A 15,493-nucleotide genomic window follows, 5' to 3' on the forward strand; every position below is an offset into this window, starting at 1 on the left:
ACGTGGACACGCCTTCTGAAGGGAGGAAACCACCGACAACATCTAACACCCCCCTACTACTGCCTCCAACAGCCAAACGCTGCAGCAACTAGCGCAAGACGCTGCATCGTAGCACGTTTCGAGTGGCGCCCAACCCTCCATCCACCAGCCGACAAACGACCAGATCTGACCGCCCGACAGCTGCGACCCAGCTCCTTCGCCACTTGCGCCTTCTCGCGTCGACGACACACGTCAAGCCACCACTCGCCACCATGGCGCGTCAGACAACGATGATCCGCGCCTCCGCTTGGCGCAGTTGCCTCCGTGGCTGGGCCCACGTCACCCGCAGGGAGGGACACGCGGCGACCTCCGTGGCTGGTAATTTTGTTCCAAACTCCCCGGTGGCAAAGCTGAGTCAGCAAAAGCAAGCACGTCCTCGGCATCATCAGCAGCAGCCAAAAGAGAGCAGCGAAAAACGACTCCAAAACGGGCGCCCGCTGCTCCGCGGGCCCGTCCCGCGCCGGCGCCGGCACGCGCAAATCCCAAAAACGGAAACGAAAACGAAAACGAATCATACAGCCCGCCTGCGCCACGCCGTACCACTTTCTCAATTAAATTAAAATCTCTCCCGGACAGACAGACACACTCTCAAAACAAAAAACGATTCGCGCGCGCTCCGCTCCTCGCCCGCTACTCCCTTCCCCGCCTCCGTTCAAAACGATTCAAGTTTCCACGCCCTCCGAAAACAAATTTCCCTCCTAATCCTCGCCAGATCGGCGAACGAATTTCTAAATCGCTGCGCCGCTTCCCCCCCAAACCTTCGAATCCAAAAGCCAATGGCGGCCTCCCCTCCCTCCATTTCAATTCCCCCCGCCTCCTCCTCCTACATAATCGCCTCCGCCCGAGCCTGCCACACTCCTCCTCCTCTACCTCCGGCCCCTCCTCCTCCCGCCCTCCGCCGCCGCCCGCCTACCCTCGCCGCCCCGCCGCGCCCGGAGTCGGAGGAGGAGCAGCCGCCCGATGGCCGACAAGGAGAACTCCGCCTACGCCGCCGCCGCCGCGCCCCGCACCACCCGCGCATCCGCCAAGCGCGCCGCCGCCGTCACCGCCGTCGCCGTCGCCGCCAAGCGCAAGCGCGTCGCGCTCAGCGAGATCCCCACGCTCCCCAACGGCGCCCCCCAGCCGCAAACTAAGCCCAAGAAGTCCTCGTCCCAAGTCGCCAAGCCCAAGAAGAGGTCCGTGTCTTCCCTGTCCCTCCCCGCGCCCAAGCCGGCGCCCGGCGCGGCCGACGAGACCGGCGACCCGCAGCTCTGCGCTCCGTACGCGTCCGACATCTACTCCTACCTCCGATCTATGGAGGTACGCGCCATTCTTCCCCGGTCACATCTCGGTTTAATTAATTTCCTCGTTCGTCGCAAGGTTCTGATGAGCTGTGTGACTGCGTTACAGGTCCAGGCGAGACGGCGGCCGGCGGCGGATTACATCGAGAGGGTGCAGGTGGACGTCACCCCCAATATGCGCGGCATCCTCGTCGACTGGCTTGTCGAGGTGGCCGAGGAGTACAAGCTCGTCTCCGACACGCTCTACCTCACCGTCTCCTACATCGACCGCTTCCTCTCGGCCAACTCCCTCAACCGTCAGAAGCTGCAGCTCCTCGGCGTCTCGGCCATGCTCATTGCCTCGTAAGCCCCCGTTTTGTCCCCATTTCTGTGCAGAGTGTTCAGTTAAATCAAGATATGAGCCTGACTTTAGATCCGTTGTGTGGATCCAGTAAGTACGAGGAGATCAGCCCCCCAAATGTGGAGGACTTCTGCTACATCACAGACAACACCTACATGAAGCAGGAGGTGCGTGTTCTTCTCTTGCTTGCTTGGTTCATCTGTGTTAGATCTTGCAATTGGTCGATGTTAGCTTAGAGTGCTGATCTGGTTCTTGTGGGCATGTGCAGCTTGTTAAGATGGAGAGGGATATACTAAACAATCTCAAGTTTGAGATGGGCAATCCTACCGCTAAGACCTTCCTAAGGTACATCACAAACCAAATTGTTCTGAATTGCCGTTGCCAACCCTGTTTGTTGCTATGAATGTGTTCCTAAGTCTTGTGTTCTGTTTGCTTCCTTTCCTATTTGCAGGATGTTCATCAAATCTGGCCAAGAAGAGAAGAAGGTAATGGTCCATTACTCTCATACTACCTTTGAGCAATACTGCTGTTAAATTGGTTGATGTTCATCATGTGCTTTGTTGTCTCACTCAGCTCGTGATTTTTTCTGCAGTATCCTAGCCTGTTGCTGGAGTTCATGGGCAGCTATCTCACCGAGCTGAGCCTTTTGGATTATGGCTGTGTCCGGTTCTTGCCATCAGCCGCTGCAGCTTCAGCGGTGTTCGTTGCACGGCTGACCCTTAATCCAGACTCCAACCCTTGGGTATGAAACAGTTCCATGCCATTCAAAGCTCTGCTTCTGAACCATCTGCTTTGAAATGGCATCTCATTTTTGTTTTGCGTGGTTGCAGAGCAAGAAGTTGCAATCAGTAACCGGGTACAGGGCATCCGAGCTGAAGGACTGCATCACGGCCATACATGACCTGCAGCTCAGCAGGAAAGGGCAATCGTGGAATGCAATCCGGGACAAATACAAGCAACACAGGGTAAGCATGCATCAGCAGCCCCATTTTACCTATGATCACTTGCATGATTCTGCTGTTGGTCTAACTGTGCAATATCCTCTGGAACAGTTCAAGGGTGTATCTGCATTGCTACCTCCTGTCGGGATCCCTGCATCATACTTTGAAGACCTCAAGGAGTAGGTGTTCCTTGGTGCTGCTGCAGTGAGATCAAATCAACACCCTCTGAGGTTTCCTCGAGCGTGATACATGATGAGTGAAGTTCAGGAGTGGCTTTGTCAGTCCAGTTAGGGTGGTCACAGATCCTTAGGTGCTGGCAATGTCACAAACCTCAGCTAGGCGCTTTCGGAGTTAAATTATTACAAATTAGCTTGGTAGGAGGCGAAGCAAGTTGAGACCTGTACCTGTGTATCATACCTATACATTACACTCTGATGCCGTTTTTCTTTCTTAAAAACAACAGTCTAATGCCTTTATTTATTGGGTCAGACCCAGAAGTGCAATGGTTGGTTCCCTGGTTTTTAGGTTTTTTTTTGCTATTGTTATTTTCCATTGACATGCTTTCATGGGTCTTTCATGGGTCACTCTAGAGCATCGGTAAAAATAAGGTGTATAAAAATAAGGGATCTGTTGTCCAGTATGCATTGGCTAATCGATCATATTGACACCCATCAATATACAGTACATTTCTGTAGTTTGGCATGCTGCAGTGCACCGTAAGTCGAGTCTTGATTAGTCTATGGTTTTGTAGCTTGATAAACAGATTCTTTGGACTAATGTTGGCCTGAATGTTCTACCCTGAAAACAAACAAGTGCAAGTGTATGAAGTATAGTGATGCCTCGTCAAGCAGCTCAGCTGTGAGCCTGTCATTGATTAGCTCAATTGCTGATGCATTCCTCATGATTTGCCTGTGTTCATTGGTAACCTTGTGACCCTTTCAACGGAGACAGAGATACCATGACTTGAAGGAGGAAGGTTCATCTATCTGTCTGTCTTCAGTGCAGTGTTTATGTTACTTCAGATTTCAGAGTGTAAGCTACAAACGTGAATGAAGAAAGAGAGCCATTGGCATGTAGGCCCATCCATGAGTTCTCTACCTGACTTCCACCGCTCATGAATTTTGTGTTGCGATTGCCTTCAAAATTACAGAAAATGGGTACCTGAGACAGCAAGGCCTCAGATTGTATCAAAAATAGGGTAGGAGCTAGTCTGTGTGACTAGCCAGTAATAAGCAACAAAGGTAGGAGCTAGTCTTTGTGACGAGCCATGGTGTCGGCCATGAGTATGGAGAGCATCTCCAACCGTTCCGCCCCTAGGAGGCTTAAAAATCGCTGCCTGGGACGGACCGGTGATAAAATCGGTTTGGGGGCGATTGGGTTCGCAGCCGCCGACTGGACGGCGTAGGCGCCGATAGTGCAAATTTGCCTGCTTTTCAGCCCATTATTGACGCAAAATCGGCATGTTATCGGCGCAAATCGGCCCATAATCACCGCGTTTCGGCGCAAATCCAACAGAAGTTATTTTTTATCACATCACAAAAAATCAATAAAAATCATATAGTTCAATAAATAGTTCAACAACAAATAGTTCAATACAAATTAAATAGTTCAACAACAAATAGTTTAGTACAAATTTTATAGTTCAACAAATAAAAACTCATATTTCATCACACGTCGAGCTAGACGTTGCCCTTGAGTCTCCATAGGTGCTCCACCAGATCCTGTTGCAGTTGTTGATGCACCTGTGGGTCTCAGATCTCTTGACGCATATTGAGGAAGGCCGTCCAGGTTGCCGGTAGCTGGTGATCAACTTGGGCTAGAGGACCCTGCCTGTAATATGGTTCAGTGTTAAACACTGGCTCTTCCGCTCGCTCTCAATGATCATGTTGTGCAAGATGACATCCTAACTCATGATCTCCCACATTTGATCTTTCGACCAGGTCTGAGCGGGGTACCGGACAACAACAAATCGAGATTGGAGCACACCAAATGCCCGCTCAACATCCTTCCTACAAGCCACCTAAATCTTCGCAAAGTGGGAGTTCTTGCCTCCTGGCACAGGGTTTGAGATAGTCTTCACAAATGTAGACCATCTCGGATAGATGACATCTGCTAGGTAGTATCACTTGTTGTAGTGCCGTCCATTGGCCTCGAAGTTCACCGGAGGAGAATCACCTTCAACAAGCTTGGCAAAGATAGGGGAGCACTGTAGCACGTTGATGTCATTGTGAGTTCCCGGCATACCAAAGGAGTGCCAAATCCAGAGGTGTTGTGTGGCTACCGCCTCAAGTACCACATTGCAACCGCCTTTGGCGCCTTTGTACATCCCCTGCCAAGCAAATGGACAGTTTTTTCATTTCCAATGCATGCAGTCGATGCTTCCAAGCATCCCAGGAAATCCTCTTGCTGCATTCTGTGCTAGGATCCGAGCAATGTCTTCAACATTGGGTGATCGCAAGTATTGCGGTCCGAACATTGCCACCATTACCCTGCAGAACTTGTAGAAACACTCAATGGTCGTGGACTCGGTCATGCGCCCATAGTCGTCGAGTGAATCACCGGAAGCTCCATATGCAAGCATCCTCATAGCTGTCGTGCACTTCTAGATTGAGGTGAATCCAAATTTGCCGGTGCAATCCTTCTTGCACTTGAAGTAGCTGTCGAAGTCACGGATGAAATTCACGATCCCGAGGAAAAGCTTTTGGCTCATCAGATAACGACGTAGAAATACTTTGTCGCTGTGCAGTGGAGCATTGACGAAGTAGTCGGCATAGAGTATGCAATAGCCTTCCAGAAGATGCCGGTTCTTTGCTTTCAGCCGCCCCGGCGCCGAGCCACATCCCCGCGGCTTTTCATTGCTCATGAGCATGCCGGCCAGGGCGATGAGGGCCATGAGATGCTCCTCGTCCTGGACGTCGGCATCGGCTTCCTCCTCCAGCAGCGCCGCGAGCGCCTCCTAGTCGTCCGAGTCCATCGCCGAGCAGACGAATCGCCGAACACCTGGTGGGCGCACAACCGCCGGTATCCCGCCATGCGCGACCGGAGCACCGGAAAACTCGCCCAGGAAGGCTTCTCTCTTTTCCGGTGGGAAATGGCCTATCTAGCGGTGGTGGGCGGTGGGCGGCGCTGGGATCGACAGGGTGGCGACAGAGCATGCGGGGGTGGGGGGTGAATCTGGACGATTTGTCTTAACTTTTTCGCCTGACAGTGTGGCCCAGGCGTGGTTTTCCCTTTCGCCGGAGCCTCCGAGCACCCCGAGTGCACTGGGTTTGGCCTGGGATCGCCGGACCCAAAAATGGGCCGAGCCGGCGTTTCGACTTCTTGGGGGCGCGAGTGGGGTTTTCCGGCGTTGGCGTAAAAAAAATCGCCCTGAAGGGCGTGTTGGGGACGCGGCTGAAGATGCTCTGAGTACCTCCTTCCTTCCTGAAACCACTGGCGGCGGCTGCGAACTGGGTGGCGGCGTACCGACTACCGAGATTGTTTCTTTTGGAGCGAAGAGAGTCTGTTTGCACGTGTGCGTAAAGGGAACTGGGCCGTGGGCTCATTCTACTACTATTGCAGAAGTAGGGCCTAGCCACGCACAAGCGTCGTTTGATGCATTTTCTTTTCGTTCACTGATGATGTGTTGATCTATTCGTTCTTTTTAATTCATATATTTTTGTATTTTATTTTGTTTTCTTCAAGGTTTAATTTTCAAAATGTTCACAAAAAATTATTATTTTTTCACTAAATAATGTTTTTCTCAAATTTGGGAAAATATTCACAATTTTTAAAATGTTCACTTTAAAATATTATATTCATGGTTTCACGGAAATTGTTGGAAAAACAGACTGTGAACCCTTAAAACTAAAAAAACCAAATAAAATCGGTAAAAAACCGATACACGGTAGCACTGAAACAAGCAGTGAGCGATAATACTTGTCCGACCTATATAGTGATCTCTTTATGTGTCATCCTGACATTGTGTCACAGAGCGTTGTAGAGCAAGCCTTGTGCAATAGCTCGTCTAGTAACCTAAATTAACACACGCGAAGAAGAGTCGGAGTGAAGATCGAGTCGTCAGAAGAGAGATGGCATTCTTGTGTCATTTATCATGGATTACACTCGCCTCCACACCGATCCGATTATAGAGAACATGGGAAACTCCAGATCTTCACCCACATTGTAATTTTAGTTTTGTAGTAGGTGGTGATGTCTCGATAGCGGAGATGGCATCACACACATGAACAAAGTGCCTGGGCTCTATCTCTTTTTTAGTTTGATCTTTGTGGTTGACTAGATCAAGATTGGTGAGCCTATGCTGTTTTGGTTGTGCAGATCGTCCGCTTCCAATCTGGTCGTGTCTTTATGAATTCGAGCTAACCACAACTATAAAATTATTTTGCCCCGTTCCACAAATATGTTGAGTGATAATGAAAGGAATTCTTACTCATGTTTCCCAGTATTTTTTGCTTTTAGAGATCTCGATATGAGATCTTATTTTTGACCTCCACACATGGCCACTAAGCACTAAGGACTACAATGCAACTTTTTATTGCATACTGACTACATAATTTGCTAACTAACACGACCCTCTCATGTGCCACATGATTTCGAGGGACTGAAATCACACCCCTTCTAAGCACCGCTACAACATTGATGACATGAAATGGATGCATCACAGTTGCATGATTCTCCCTTGCACGCATGCTGAACCAATGAAATGCTTGTCATCATAAAGAGTCTTTCTAAATTTCACAATTCTCAATACATACCATGGGGCCAGGTTATCTGGCAGGCATTTGCTAGCAAAGAGGTGTGCGTTCAAATTCCGATAGGCTTGTCTTCCAACTTTAGAAAGTCACATGTGGCCGAACTTTTCATTTTTGGTAGGTGTCGGATATCCATGTATAAACTTTCAGAAAGTTGTGTGCCAACTATAATAGTTTTGAACTTTCAGAAACTTCCATTTTGAGCTTTAGGGAATTCAAACTTCCGAGCTTCTAACTTTTAAATCTCAAAAAACCTTAATTTTCTTTGATTTTGTTGTACTTTCTGAAAATTCAAACGTTTAGAAAGCTGAAAAATGACTTTAAAAAACTTGAACCTCCACAAATTCCGAACTTTCAATTTTGAGAACTTCAGTAAAATGAGAAAAAAGGATAAATGGGCGTGGGCCACTATAAGAAGGGAGATCACGTGGTGTGGTCCACTGTGCTCCCGTCTAACCATGATGGAGGGATTTCCTATACTATGTATTTAACCAATGATCTATTTGCTTGTCTTGACAAAGCTTTAGTTTGCGTATAAGGTATGTTTTGATGAATTTTTTCTTATACTTATAAATGATCAAACACCAATTTATGACATCATCATGATGTGTCATACTATGGATCAAGTTATCACCCAATGACCCAATAACCTTTTACTGATAAGGGTATCAAGTTAGAAATCTAGCTAATAGGAGAAATTTTTGGTTCCTCCACTCCCCCCTAGCTAGACAGGCTCCCCCTCGTCTTCGACACCCTCCATGGTATCGAGTGGCGGTGGACGAGCTTAGATCTAGCCTTGGGGTCCTATAGCTAGGTATAAGGGTGTTCAGGGGAGGGATACGAGGCGGCGGCGACCTCTTCAGTGAACGAGCCCCCTTAGTCCTATCCCATTTCTGGTGTTGTCCTTTTAGCAACCAATGGGGAATGCATGGAGGTTGGTCTTAGTCGGTTGAATCTTCAATTTGAATGTGTGATGTGTTGGTTTTCCTCTTGGATGGAGTTCCCCTCTATCCGAAAGAATGTTCCTTCGCAAGCCGCCACGACCAAGGCAAATTTATAGACATCAGATACGGACATCCTTGGTGGTTCAAGTGGCTTCAAAACTTCAAGAATGATTCCCTGGGTGGAGTCCTCAAGGCGGTTCTAGTGGATCTTTTTTCGCGGCAGCATTGTCCTCGCACGGATTGATCTCATCACTGACTGCTCGTGGGTGATGGGGAGTTTTATTTTTATATCTCGCAGGGTCTTCATTTTAAAACTGCGGTTGTTATTTTGTTTTGAAACCACAACTGTTATGTTTTTAATCTACATAAAGTAGTTTTTAAAATAAATAAATAGATAACGGCATCAAGTTCTTGGGGTTTTCAAGGTATCGATAGCTAAGGGACCGCTTCACAAATTTACAGATATGCGAAACCTCCATATTACTGGGTAATAACTAAAATGTTTAACTTTTACACAACCATCAACACTTTTATGCTAGAGTGCACACACATTTTTTATACTAGATGATACCTTCATGCATTGTTGCGGGAACCTTGTTAAAATAAATGTGCAAATATGTGTTATAAAAACAACTGAAGCTAATGCAAAAGTAAGTGTAAGAGTGTTCTCGGTTTATATTTTAAAAATAAGAAAATGTATGAAGCATATGTGACAAAATGACGTATAAAAAGGGAAAACACTTTTGAATTAAAGTTAACATAATATCATCCTTTTAACAAAATGTGAAGAATAAAGTACATATATTTGCTTCAAGTGTCCAACACATACACCATCCGTGATCATATGAAAATTAATGCGAACAATTTAACTTATGTCTTACACGAATAATTTGCTAAGATGGTATGGGTGCATGGATAGATTAGTTAAAAAGACTTATCTATACCTACTAATAAAGCAAGGTGCAAGTGAGCCAACCTGTGGTTGGATGGTTAGAGGGACAGTAGTATCCTATCCCACCAGGGTTTAAGTCCTGGTGCTGGCATTATTCCTGAATTTATTTTAGGATTTTCGGCGTCGCCGCGCATTCAGTGGTTGGAGATGTTTCCGTCGACGACGAGGTGCCTACGGTGACTTCGTAAATCTCAAGATGATATGTCGGCTCAGTCTCTCGAATGTGCTCATAGGGGTAGGATGCGCGTGTGTGTTCATAAGGATGAATGTACGCGCATATGTATGAGCGCTTGCGTGTGTACCGTGTTCAATAAAATAACAAAATAAAGTAAGGTGTGTTTCTCGGATTTTTTCATCCGTTCACCATTGATTTTTTTTCTATCCGAAGTGGTACTAAACTTCTGTGCGTCCTGGAAAATAAAATGCAGTTTTCATACATGGTCCGCATGCTCTGTGGCCCGGTGAAGCCAGCCCACTCATTTTCCTGCCCACACAGCTGGAAAAACCTTATTTGCGGCATGTTGCGGCAAATAGTCGGAGGTTCGTAAAAGGCGCCCAAGATTGGGCAGGCCCATTTTTGTTTTTTTGTGTTCTGTTTTTTTCTATGAGCTCCTCGGATGTCTGAATAAGTTAAAATTTTGCACGAACATCACACACGGGAACGATTTCACCTATGAAAGTTTCTGATTTTTTTTTAGTATTTGCTGAATTTACTGTTTACTAGGTGCAGATGCGCCCGGACACTGAATTAAAAATATAGTGAGCTATAGTTATTTAGCAATAGAGGATGCCCCAAAGAAGCATAAACTGAGAGACTGACTCTTCTTGACTCTAGTGCCGCCTCGGATAAGCATATGAGCGGATGTTGCTGGCTGAATTGTCAAGTCCAACTTTAAAACTACTCAAGAAAACATTATTAACTACACATTTTCGCATCCGGCAGAAGAACAAAACACTTTTAAAATGACTACTGATTTTCGGTCCAAATATTACCCCAATGGTAACTTGCTTGATACAGTCTTTCCTTCTAGTTCGTCGGCTGTGTGGAAGGGCATCATGCATGGGCTTGATCTGTTGAAAAGGGGGCTTATATGGCCTGTGGGTGATGGTTCGTTAATTACGACTTGGCGGGATCCCTGGATTCCAAGGAAGCATGACTTCAAACCGATCACCCCAAAAAGAAATTGTAGACACAACTGGGTTGCAGATTTCTTGGATGAATCTGGTGCATGGAATATGCAAATGTTGAGACAATATTTCTGGGATATGGACATTCGCGAAATTGTGAAGATCCGGACGTCATCGAGGCGGGGGCAGGATTTTTTGGCTTGGTTTCCAGAAAAGAGTGGTTTGTTCACTGTTAAGAGCGCTTATCACCTCGCAAGAGAATACCAATTGTCAAATTCGATGAGCGCGTCTAGCTCTAACCCAAGCGGACACAGGTCGATCTGGAGACGGGTGTGGGATGCGCGGGTACCACTCAAGATGAGAATCATGGCGTGGAAAGTGGTGTCAGGAGCACCCGCAACAAATTCTTGCAAGAAATATAGACACATATCCGCGCGTGATACATGCCCTCTCTGTGGTTCAGAAAAGGAGACCAGCTTCCATGCGTTGGTTACTTGTGAGTATGCTCGGGCAGTGTGGACGCAATTGCGTTCAGTTTGGAATCTCCCTGATCATCAACTGCTTCGAGATACAGGAAGGGAGTGGCTTCTGAATATTCTGATGAACTGCAATGATGGTATGCGGGACTGCACTATAATGTTAATATGGAGGATATGGACATTGAGGTCTGATATGGCGCATGGTAAAGATGTACCAAGTCCGACTGCTACGGCAGGTTATCTGCAAAGTTATATGCAATCGTTACATTTGGCCAGGAGATACTCTACAGAGGATATCATAAAGGGGAAGATGCCAATGCTTGGTGATGAGCCGGCCAAGCCGCCCGGTACGACAATGCAGTTACCATGGCCTCGTCCTGTGGAAGGCCATGCGGCCTTATCGGTCGATGGATCGTTCTCACCATCAGATGGATCAGCAGCTGCAGGTATGATACTTAGAAGAGTTGATGGGTCTGTCATATTTGCAGCTTACCGGTGTATCTTCAACTGCAATGATGCTTTGGAGGCGGAACTACATGCAATAATGCAAGGGATGGCACTAGCAATCCAGCATTGCGACTTGCCGATCATTGTTCAATCTGATTCTGTCCAAGCTCTTTTGTCTTTGACCGGCGAAAGTCTTTCCCGGTCGGCTTATGGTCATTTAGTTGCTGAGATTCGTCTTCTTATGGGTGAAAGAGAGTTTATTCCTTTGAAAATTAAGCGAGAACAGAATAGGGTAGCAGATCGTTTGGCTATGTATAGTCGTACAGAGAGCACTACTGCTGTATGGCTTGGCAGGGCCCTCCTTGTATTGAGGAGCTTTTGCCATTAGATTGTAGCCCTATGAATATGGAATAAAACTCTTTTACCCTCGTAAAAAAGAAAAACACTTTTAAAATGACTACTGATTTTCGGTGAAAATGTCTGGAGATGCATGCATGTAGATGTAGGCTTATCTGACGAGTGACGACAGGTAATTTCTTGGATAACTATTTAAAACAAGCGCAAGCTCGAAGACAAAAATTAATTTCTTGAACGACAGGTAATTTCTTGAATAACTATTTACAACAAGCGCTAGTGACTATGAAAATTAATAGAATTTTTTTAACTTATGTCTCACACGAATAATTTGCTGAGGTAGTACGGTTGCAAGGATAGATTAGTGAAAAACATAACTTATAATTACATAGTACATGACTTGCTATAGTGAGCTGTAGTTATTTAGCAATAGAGGATGCACCAAAGAAGCATAAACTGAGAGAATGATTCTTCCTGACTTTTGTAGGTACTAGTGCCCCACGTCGGTTAAGCATAGTGAGGGGAGGTTGCTGAATTGTCAAGTCCAACTTTCAAAACTACTCAGGAAAACTTTTACGTACCCAAACTGTACTACTGGTTTTCGGTGAAAATGTCTGAAGATGCATGTAGGCTTGACTGACGACAGGTAATTTCTTCCTTGACGAATAACTATTTAGAACAAGCGCAAGCTCGAGAATTGTACATTCGATATTACTTATATATTACTGGTCAAATCAAATTAATTAACAGAAGAAGCTTGCTAACTCTACGCGCGTCTACGATCACCATCTACTTACGATCTATCACCGATTCACAGCCTAAGGCTCAAATCCATCTTCTTAGTTTGCTCTGGCAGCAGCTGCTGTTCCGAGGTAGGTGGCTCCGTCTGCGTCCTCATTCTGAAGCTCCCCGGCCACGACGTGGAGCCGAGCACCTCCTCGTAGACGAGCGGCGGCCACGGGCCAACCACGCCATCGTGGAGCCTCGGCGCCGTGGCCTCTTGCCGGGCCGGCTTGTTGATCGCCGAGCTCGCCGGGTTGACCCTGAGGACGCGCACGATCGCGGCGTGCGCCTCGAGCGGCAGGCCGGCCATGACCATCCGCTGGTGGTGCGCGTGGTGGTAGGACAGCGACGACGAGCGCTTGGCCGCGCTGCGCTCCCGCTTGTGCGCGTTCTGGTGTCCGCCCAGCGCCTGCGAGCTGAAGAACTTCCTCATGCAGAAGTTGCACGAGAACACCTTGTGGGGCGGCGTCGGCGCTGCCGCGGCAGCCGGAGGAGGCGTCGGCGGGTGCTCCTGCTTGTGCTTGGCCGCCGGCTCTTCGTCCGAGTACGACGAGGAGTCCTCCTCCGCCGGCTGTGAGCAGTTCACGCCCAGCGTGAGGTTGAGCCACGTCGCCGCGTCGCCCTGCTGCTCGGCGGCGGCGGTAAGCATCCGCGCCGGGCTCGCGCTCACCGCCTCTTCCGTTTGCTCCATACCCCGATCCTGCATGCAACTAGCCAGAAGCTAGTGTTTCTTGGGTCTTCCTGCCGACGGCGACCCTGCGCTTAGTTGGTTGGCGCAGGCCACGCACTAGTGCCAGCCGCGATAGCTCTGGTTGCGCTATGTGTCTGGCGCCTGCTTCCGGTTCGCGGCGCGTGCTTTATAGAGGGGATCCGGCCGGCATCCGGGACAAGGCTTGTGGATGGTCTTTGTGAGGAATCCAATCAGGCCGGAGCATTAGACAACTCTAATCTCTCTTCCACTTGCATGTAATATCTCTTCTTTCTTCTTCCTTTCACATCAGGATCTGGAGCAGTGCGTGCTCACGTCACCTTCTCGAGTCCTAGTCCTATGCTTGCCATGCCCACCTGGGCACCTTCCATAGCTAGGTAGCATCTAGGTTCATGCTGTTGCTATGCTAGCTGTGTAGGAGTACGTACGTACGTACGTACACTCGTAGTGTCTTTGTGATTGATCGAGTCGTGAGTTGTTGTGACCGCGCCACTGTAGCTAGCGGCCTAGCGGTGCCTTTTCCTTTCGAGAGATGGTACTAGCATGCATGGAGTTTCGGCGACAAGGTTGCTTGGTTTCGGTGGGTAGGTGTCGCTTGACTAGTGGTGCATGGCATGGGGTGATCTTCTTTGAAGAGAGACTACACTATCTGTTGTTCTGGATTTCACGGTTTCAGATGCCTAATCAGGATAACTTCCAATCCGATCGGACCTCCGGATATTGAGATGATTGGGTTTAGGTCTCGAGATTCGACAAGATAAGCCATGCGGGGGGTAATCTCTTCCAACGCATTAGCATGAAGCAAGGAGTACCCAAAGTACCACGCAATGACGCAACTGAGGCTGGTTATAGTGAAGAATAACTTAGACTAGTAACATGCATATGTTACTAGCCTATGTTACTACCTTCATAGTGGGTAGTATCATATATGTGGTAACATAGATGTCTTCATTTATTATTTTGTAGACTCATTTTGCATTGGGAAGCGCTATGTGATGGTAACATATTATGTTACTCTATTTGCCTCTCTCCTCATTAACTACTTGCCACCTCATCATTTTTGCTTATGTGGCATCTAAGTTACTATCTATGTTACTCCCACTATGACCAGCCTGATGGCACCCTGCTCTGCTCTGGTTGCATAACGTTTACGCTAATTAAACCACGGTGATTTGATTGCTGGGCCATGTGACGTGGTCGGTTTTATGTACCATTGAATCTCTTTTTTAGATTTCTTCAGTACTTTTCATTACCGTTGATCTTTGATATGCAATAATCTGTGATAATCTTTGACGAGCTTTGCTACACTTACGAAAGTTACGTACTGGTTGGCATTTAGTTAGTTCATTAGGAAGCTTACGTTCGTACAGTTTCCATGGATGTAGCATTTTGTTATTTTTGGCTTGCGAAGTTCCAAATTTTATATTATTTTGTTACGACAAACACAAAAGAAAAAGTCCATGAATAAGGATAGTGAGCACGACAACAACTAAAGAACCGTGTCTCCCCCGAATAAGTTTTTCTACCGGTGGCGGGAGGCACCTGTGGAGAATCTACCATAAACATCGCTTTGAGATTGGTGTGGCTGGTAGACTCCACTATGCTTTTGTTTCTCCTTTTTAGCAATACGAATCTTATACAAACACACATACAAGGTTTGGACGGGTCCACAACAGTACCTTTTGTCAGGCGGTAGGGTCAGAGAGAGAGAGAGAAAGAGAGAGCAGATGAACGAGTTGCATGCACGTACTGAATACTTGCATTTTATTTTCCATGCCATATTTTAAAATGTTGATAACTTTTGAACTAAATATCCATTTTTGAAATATTTTATATTTTGGAATTCAGCGCGACAAGACATTAAAAACAAGATAAATCTTGGATGCACTTTGGCTAGTTTGAATTTTATCGTTTCACTCATTTTAGAGAAAGCATTTCAGTCAGTTTCACATTTCACTAGTTTTGGAAAACCTTCCAGTCAGTTTCACATTTCACTCAAATGATAGATTTCACTCATTTTAGAAAACACATTACACTCATTTACGAAAGATAGATTTCATTCATTCAGAAAACACATTACACTCACTAAATTGAAAAAACGATGTTTCACTTGTTTCAAAAAACCTTGTCCGCCCATTACAAAACATATATTTCAAAACAGTGCGCGCTTGTGAAACTGATATTTCACTCATATAAAAATTGATTTCAATCATTTCACTAAATATATTTCACCACATTTCTTATAAAATAGGTTTATTTCACATATTTCTTACGAAATAGGTTTGTTCTTGCTATTTCTTTTGAAATAGGTTTCTTTTGAATATTTGTTTATTCATCCTCACAAAT

At 46.6% G+C, this 15,493-nt stretch overlaps 2 protein-coding genes across 2 annotated transcripts; one reads left to right on the forward strand and one right to left on the reverse strand.

The window, feature by feature from the left end:
- The first annotated feature begins 864 nt into the window (after window positions 1-864).
- LOC123091130 (cyclin-A3-1) lies at window positions 865-3,076 on the forward strand. Its single transcript, XM_044512533.1, has 8 exons — window positions 865-1,338; window positions 1,429-1,661; window positions 1,751-1,826; window positions 1,928-2,004; window positions 2,111-2,144; window positions 2,252-2,401; window positions 2,490-2,624; window positions 2,712-3,076. The coding sequence occupies exons 1-8, from the start codon at window positions 1,000-1,002 to the stop codon at window positions 2,781-2,783; spliced, it is 1,116 nt and encodes a 371-aa protein (XP_044368468.1). The 5' UTR covers window positions 865-999; the 3' UTR covers window positions 2,784-3,076.
- Window positions 3,077-12,292: 9,216 nt separating this feature from the next.
- LOC123094488 (zinc finger protein KNUCKLES) lies at window positions 12,293-13,279 on the reverse strand. The gene has a single exon (XM_044516479.1). It carries the CDS (start codon window positions 13,142-13,144, stop codon window positions 12,467-12,469), a length of 678 nt encoding a protein of 225 aa, XP_044372414.1. The 5' UTR covers window positions 13,145-13,279; the 3' UTR covers window positions 12,293-12,466.
- Window positions 13,280-15,493: the final 2,214 nt, after the last annotated feature.

This window comes from Triticum aestivum, chromosome 4B (genome assembly GCF_018294505.1).
Source record: "Triticum aestivum cultivar Chinese Spring chromosome 4B, IWGSC CS RefSeq v2.1, whole genome shotgun sequence".
Classification (NCBI taxonomy): Eukaryota; Viridiplantae; Streptophyta; class Magnoliopsida; order Poales; family Poaceae; genus Triticum; species Triticum aestivum.